Source organism: Arachis ipaensis, chromosome B04 (genome assembly GCF_000816755.2).
Source record: "Arachis ipaensis cultivar K30076 chromosome B04, Araip1.1, whole genome shotgun sequence".
In the NCBI taxonomy this organism is placed as follows: domain Eukaryota; kingdom Viridiplantae; phylum Streptophyta; class Magnoliopsida; order Fabales; family Fabaceae; genus Arachis; species Arachis ipaensis.
In genome coordinates, this window is record NC_029788.2 from 15,875,348 (window position 1) to 15,883,002 (window position 7,655).

Genomic DNA, 7,655 nt, shown 5'->3' on the forward strand with positions numbered 1-7,655 from the left:
TTAGCAAGGAAAATATCCAAAATCAACTTAGATTTGGTAGAGTTTTTTCTTTTTTATTTATTTTTGAAGTAGTTAATTAATTTGGAGTTATGTTACGTGTACATTAAAATCAGCCATCAAAATTAGTTATTACTTATTAGTATAAAATATATGTTGGAATATAAATACACATTGAAAATAAATTAAACCATACATGTATTTATACACAAATATATTAGTAGCTGATTTTTAGTGACTATAATTTTAGTGTACAAGTAATATTTTTATTAATTTGTAATATGTGACGACCCCTAGTTGCTGTATATATGTAATTGATTTACTTAACTTGAGGGAAATTAAAATTTAAAAAAGATTAATCTTTCTTTGAATGTTTGAAGTCAATGATGACTTTTCATGAGTGACGTGTGTGGTTTATATTTGTCGTGTGTTGAACTTGAAATCAAACTATGAGATATGTATGGTAAGAACAATGTTTAGTGGCCTATTGATCTAGCTAGCTAGCTGATCCTACCCAAAACTCATCATGAGCTTACATCAGATAAATTTCAATCGTCTAATTATATCTCGTATTTTTTTAATTTATAATTCTGTTACTAAAATTACATTTGAATTTATTTGTTGTATGTAAAGCTCATGATCTATATAGTAGACTTTTGCTTTTAGACATATTTTTTAGATATGCAGGTTGAGAGATCGAAAAGTTATTCTCTCTTATAGATTAATCTTTTGTTTGTTTAGCTTTTATATATAGAAGAACTCCTTATCCTTAGCTTTATCTAGTATTATCTTTTTCTTGATCTTCTACAAGACCCAAAAGTTGCATTATTGATTATCTTCTATTTAAAAATAAGTGAAGATTTAAAGATCAAGAGTCTATAAAATATAGAAAGAAAAAGTATAGGGGAGTTATGGAAGAAAGATGGACAATAAAAACATGAAATGGCTAATTAAGTTGAGAGAGGGTCTCTGATTCAAACCAAAAGTGTTTTGAGAAATTTAAACGAGAATCATCATCACCTACCTTTAAATAAAGCTATGGTTTAGAGAAGTAGCTAGTATAACTTAACCTTAATGTAGCAAGTGTTAGACATCTACTAATCTCTTAGGCTTCATTTAATTAGTGTATATTGTAAGACATAGACATAAAAAGACAATAAATATTAATTAAAGACATAGTCACAAGGTCCTACAAAAGAAACATCCACTAAAGCACAAAAGAAACATCCAAATGAGCCACAAAGAAACATTAAACTCCATTTCAACCCAGAAACATCCGAATGTCTCAGACAAAAGCATCCGATAATGGGAAGAAAAATCATTCAAAACGGACACAAGTGGCATTACCTTGTCGTTGCAATCAGCTGCAAGGGGTTTTTTGTGCACCTTTTACGGCAAACAAATCGCATGGGTGGGGGACGGCTGAGGGCAGATCGAGAGCGTGGGTGGACGCAGTGTAGTGATGACGCTTCGGAGATCCCTTCGTGGGGTTGTGGACGTCGTCTTCTGGGGTGTTGGGGAGATGCAGCTCCTTGCGGCGGCAGGAGAATGTTCGGCACCGGTTCGAGGGCAGAGTCAGGCTGCACGGCGCATTGACAGCGAGCTGGAGCTCTTGTCATGGGGGTTGGGGTTGTCATCTTTGGCGGGAGGAGATGCGGCTCCTTGCTGCAATGGAAAGTGATCGGCACCGATTGGGGGTAGCGCAACGGCGTGACTGGAGTGGGATAGGAAAGAGAGGATGAACGGCATGAAGGAGAGTGGGAGAGGATGAAGAGGAATGGCGAACAGTTTGAAAATAGGGTTAGGTTTGGGTGAGTTATTGGATTTTTTGTTGCGGCGCACATTGTAGTTGGCTGGAATTGACTAATACTTTAGTTGGTTACCTAGCAAAGTTGTTCCTCAAAACGTGTAATATGTGGTGTTAGTTTTTTTGCTTTCACCCCACTATTAGGGTTGCACACGGATCGGATCGGATCGGATATAGCCTAAAATTCTATCCGATCCGCACTGTACTCATCGGATTGGATCGGATACGATATTCGCATTTTTTCAGACAAGATCCGATCCGATCCGCATACTTGCGGATCGGATCGGATCGGATATCGGGTATATCTGCATAATTAAAAAAAAAATATTTTAAGATTCTATTTGGCTATTTTTACAAAAAAAAATATCCATAAAATTTATTTTTCACCTGTTTGAGCCTATTTACTCCTAAAATATTATCAATAAAAGTTCTCTTGAATAATAAAAAAAAAATAATAACACAATATTTAAGTTTAATTATTCTAAGTTGAAGTACAACATAAAAAATTAAAAACAAGATATCATAAAATTCATAAAACAACACACTAAAATTCATATCACATTAGGGTTTCCTTTCTTAAACTATGCTATTTATATGAGACGTGCGGATATGCAGATTTGCGGATCAGATCCGCGGATATCACTGCTAAATCCGCAATCCGATCCTACCATAGTGCGAATCGGATGCGGATAATTACCGCGGATATGCGGATATTATCCGATCCATGTGCAACCCTACCCACTATTCTACTCTATGCCTATTTTTTTTAATTTAGCAATATTTTTGGAATATTTTTAGGGAATATGAGCTAGTGAATCTATGAACATTGGATCCATTATTCTTTTTTTCTTTTAATTATTATTTGGGTTATGGATCAATTCTTGTCAATAATATTTGTTGATTTTTCCATGATAAAAAAAAAAGCAATTTTTACTGGAATGTAAATAGACTCATTGTAAATATGATACATAATAGAATTCAATAACTTTATTTGATGTATGTAGTCACCTAACCTAAAGAGATAAGGCTGTGTTATTGTTGTTGACGGGAAAAAGGAAATCTAATCTTTAAGGTAGTTGAATAACACTTATTTTCTAGAGGGAAGTAGTTAAAAGGTTGCATGAATCTTTACAACTAGAGACATACATACCTAAGAAAACTAATCTAGCAAGCCTTACTTCCAAAAGGCTAAACACTGAAGTAATAATAACATAACTCTAAATCCTTAGTTTCAAGCAGGGAACAAGCTTATTAGAGATACATATGTTGTTCAACAAAGTACAAAATAAACACCCAAATATACATGTTAGGCCTTGTCAACCATAAGAAAAACATATTAGGTCTAAAAAGGATGGCTATTAAAATAGCCTCATAAGATATTGGTTTAATTACTCTGTTGGTCCCTATAGTTTGGCCGAATTTTTAATTAGGTCCCTATAGTTTTTTTCCTTTTAATTGAGTCCCTATACCATTTTTTTTTTGTTTTAATTGGGTCCTTACAGTGACAAAAAACGTTTAGGTTAACGGAATATTCCACTCCAAGAATGGATATACCCAATTACAAACATTTTTTGTAATCCTGAATGTATAACCCTATTTTATTTTGACAAAAATGCCCCTACCCTAATAATAAGCAATTAACCCTGGCTTTTCCCCCCTTTTCACTGAGGCAAAAGAAACTCTTCCTCTTCACCCCCATCTCAGTTTCTAATTATTGAATGACGCATTCGCATTCCACCACCGTGTGATCGAGGCTTGTTGCTTGCTTTTGTGGCCTCCTTTGTCGAAGGTGTTGCTGTCGTCGTTGTTGCAAAGGTACGAGTTACAGTTTTTCACACTTTTTTCCCTTCTTCATTCTTCAAGAAGTTGGCGAATGCTACGACGTTAAAGTCATTAGCATTGTTGGTAATGTTTGATTAGGGGATGACTAATCAGCAGTTTTCGTTTTTTGTTGTGTAGCAATGGGAGAATCAGAGTTCACAATAGAGCTCCATCACGGAGGAAAATTTATTGACAGGGGAGATGGACTACAATATTTAGGTGGGTTGGTTGTGGAAGACTTGCATTTTGAACTAGATGAATGGTCTTTGCAAGAGATAGTGAGTTTGCTGAAGGGTCTAGGCTACAAGGGTTATGCGAAGCTATGCTGAAGGGTCTAGGCTACAAGGGTTGTTGCAGTAGGGACGGATCCAAATGACAATTATTTTCCAATTGCGGTTGCAGCAGTGGAGGCGGAAACAAAAGACAGCTGGGGATGGTTCCTTGATCTGTTGCTGAATGATATCGGTGAATCAAGAAGATGGGTATTCATGTCGGATCAACAAAAGGTAAGGATAAACTGACTTATGATTGTAACTATTTCATTCTACTTGCATTGTTTTTGTTGATTGAATCATGGTATGTTGTACTCTGTTGTTTTTGTTAGTTTAGGGTTTGATGCAAGTTTTTGGTGAGATGGAACCTTTTATTGAGCATAGATTATGTTTAAGGCATCTCTATGCGAACTGTAAGAAGGTATATGGTGGAGGGACAGTTCTTAGGGATCTAATCCTATCCATTGCTAAGGCTACCTATGTAGAAGAGTGGGAACGAAGAATGAATCTGCTGAAGGAGAAAAATAGGGACTGTTATGATAAACTGATGGGAGTGGACCCAAAGTTGTGGACAAAGAGCCATTTCACCTTTATGGCAAAGAGTGATATGCTAATGAATAACATATCAGAGGCTTTCAATGGCAGGATTCTTGAGGCTAGAGACAAGCCCATTCTGACGATGTTTGAGTGGATCAGATGCTACTGGATGTCAAGATTTGCAGAAAAGAAGAAGAAGGCTGAGAAGTATGAAGGATCCATTCTGCCTAAACCAAAAAAGAGGTTGAATCTAATTGCAACAAGGAGTATGGAATGGCAAGCTAGATGGGCAGGTGAGCTGAAGTTTGAGGTTCATCACAAAAATAGGATTATCATGGAAAGGTTTGTGGTGGATCTGTTAGCTGGTAGTTGCAGCTGTCGATTTTGGGGTTTGAGTGGTATGCCATGCCCACATGCATGCAGTGCCATCTTTGAAAAAGGTGACAATCCTGAAGAGTATTGCAGCAATTACTATAGTCCAGCAGCATACCTTGCAACATATGGAAAATCAATTGCTCCAATTAATGGAGAGAACATGTGGCCGAAGGTGAACTGTGAACACATAGACCTCACAGATGATTGAAGTTTTTAGGGTTATGTAGCTCCTCCTACTGTGGATTTATGTAGGACTTTTTTTGTGTAGTATAGTATACTGTGGATGTATTTTGGTATTGGGAACATCACTTTTTTAGTTTATTTTGCTTTGTGGTGGACCACTTTTGGTAGTACATTGTAGGTGGAGCATTTATTTTGTAACTAGTGCAAGTTGGATCCACTGAACTTATCTAATGTGTGGAATATGTTAAGGACCACTAATGTGAATTATATTATTCTAATGATGCATCTGTGATAGCCTGATATCAGTTGTTTTTAGTTGTCTCATCTTCATTCAATATCATAACATTATATTTATAGCAGCAAACAAATAAAACTTTCATCCATTCAATCTAAATAACATAACATACACTTTTTATAACTGCTCTGTTTAAAGCCAACAATGACCACATCATCCCTAAACTTTACCATATAGCACTGCAACTATTAGGATTACAAAACAAAAAAACAACATCATCTGCATCTTGCTCTGCTTCTTCATGCTTTCTTCCAACTTTCGAAGTTCCTCCTGGACCGAATTCAGCTCTACACAGATTCTTCTAACACAGTCATCAACTTCTCCAATCTCCACCTTTAACCTCTCCGTGTCAATACTAAGTCTATCAACCCTCATTGCTTGTGCATTTTCACCCCTAATTTCTCCCTCTACTCGACCAGAGTGATACTGTGAAGACAATAAGCAAACATCGCCAACCTTCTTTTCTTCATCAACCCATTCAAAAAATTTGCATCTTCTACTTGGGCAAGACATAAACCTTCTATTTGGATTCTTGGGTGTATTAGAACTTTTCAGAATCAGAGAGTCTCCACAGAAGCAACGACTCCTCCTCTCCTTCTGCTTCAACCACTCACCTTTCACAACATCTTCATTATCAATCCACTCAAAAAAACTGCACCTTGGCACTCGTCCACAAGCTACATACCTCCTTCCATGGCTGCCCACTTCAGAAGAAGACAGAACAACAACTGCCTCCCCACAATAACACAAATGTCTTCTCTTGTTGAGACTTCTTGAACTCGAAATTCTCGAAGAACGTTAGCTGGAATCCATGCAAGCTCAGAAAATTTCAGCAACAAATAAGAAGAAAGGGAGAAGAGGAGAACGACGAACAGAATAGGGTTCTGGAGTTTTAGGAGGAGAACAAGGATTATGTAGTGTTATAAACATGGGTATTTTAGTAAATTTAACACAGGTCAACGTTTTACTTAACGTTGACTGCCAATAGGGACCCAATTAAAACAAAAAAAATGGTATAGGGACTCAATTAAAAGGAAAAAAATTATAGGGACCTAATTAAAAATTCGGCCAAACTATAGGGACCAACAGAGTAATTAAACCTAAGATATTCCATATATATTAAGCATATTATCATAGCCCTTTAACAAAATATCATTATTATCATGGTATGATAACTCTTAAAAATAGAATTTATAGGAGTTGTCTCCTCTTTATATCACATTTCCAAGTGAGAAATTCTTGGGACAGTAATTTTTAGTGTTTTTAGTTATTATTTGACCGGCACCAATACTAAATTATCTTTAATAATAAATTTTATTAATTTATGTGTGCAAACTCTGAAAAATGTGAATGCAAACTATATTGATTCATATGTACAAACTTTGGCAAATATAAGTGCAAATTATATACTTCTTGTGTGCAAAATTCTTGTAGATATGGATGCAAATTATTGTTGGTCAAGTACTGTCCATGTAGCATTTCTTTCCAAATTAAAAATTGCAAATTCAAGTTATGACAATGCTAACATACATCAGATTATTTATGATTTTTATCAGAAGTATATATAAGGTTTCATTTCTAGTACAGTGTACTTGTCTAATATGGAGCATGACTAGTTGCTTCTACTTGGTACAAGATGCAAGGTTTTCTTCTTATCTTTAAGAAAATATATGTATATATCTCTCTCAAATTTGCAGAGAGAATGAGGAGCCTGGTTGTTTTCAATATACCTTTGTTTAGACAACATGGCTAATTTGACAAATTTTTTTTGTTCTAATTTTTGTATTTTAAAACTTTATCACCCCTGCGCTCTCTTTGAAAAATCCCCAGCAAATCAGCAATATTCATTTAGTAATTTGTTTGTGGTCTCAAAGTAGAATTTGATTTCATATTGCAACATAAGGTTACAAGCAGCCCAAGAATGCAGATATTTAAATTTTTAAGGAAGCCCAATTTCATTTCAATAATAACCCCTTAATTAAGCACAAAATCGTCATATTATAAATCTTAAAATATATTATATAAATACTTTTTCTTCTTCATATAATATTTACACATTGAAACTTTTAATATCAAATCATTTTAACTTAAAATTTTTATAATATTAACATTAACAGATTATTTTTTCATGATGTTATAACTCTTAAAACAGAGTATATAGATGCTGTCCCCTGCTTAATTATATGATATTTACAAACTAAAAATACGTGCAAACTCAAATTGTTTAAACCTGAAATTTAGACAATGCTAAGATCAAGTTATTGGTGATTTTTAACTCAAATATAAGCTACTACCAAGTGCACTAATAATTGTTAAAGATCATGCAAACACAACATATTAGAATATTTGGACTTTCAAACTATGACTG

General features: G+C 34.9%; 1 protein-coding gene across 1 annotated transcript; it reads left to right on the forward strand.

The window, feature by feature from the left end:
* On the forward strand, positions 3,766-5,017 carry LOC107636148. The gene is made up of 3 exons (XM_016339673.1): positions 3,766-3,934; positions 4,028-4,131; positions 4,235-5,017. The coding sequence occupies exons 1-3, from the start codon at positions 3,766-3,768 to the stop codon at positions 5,015-5,017; spliced, it is 1,056 nt and encodes a 351-aa protein (XP_016195159.1).

Coding starts and splice junctions, on each gene's coding strand:
- LOC107636148 (XM_016339673.1), top strand. CDS start 3,766: ATGGGAGAATCAGAGTTCACAATAGAGCTCCATCACGGAGGAAAATTT. Junction 3,935..4,027: donor GAAGGGTCTAGGCTACAAGG/GTTATGCGAAGC, acceptor TTGCGGTTGCAG/CAGTGGAGGCGGAAACAAAA. Junction 4,132..4,234: donor TCATGTCGGATCAACAAAAG/GTAAGGATAAAC, acceptor TTGTTAGTTTAG/GGTTTGATGCAAGTTTTTGG.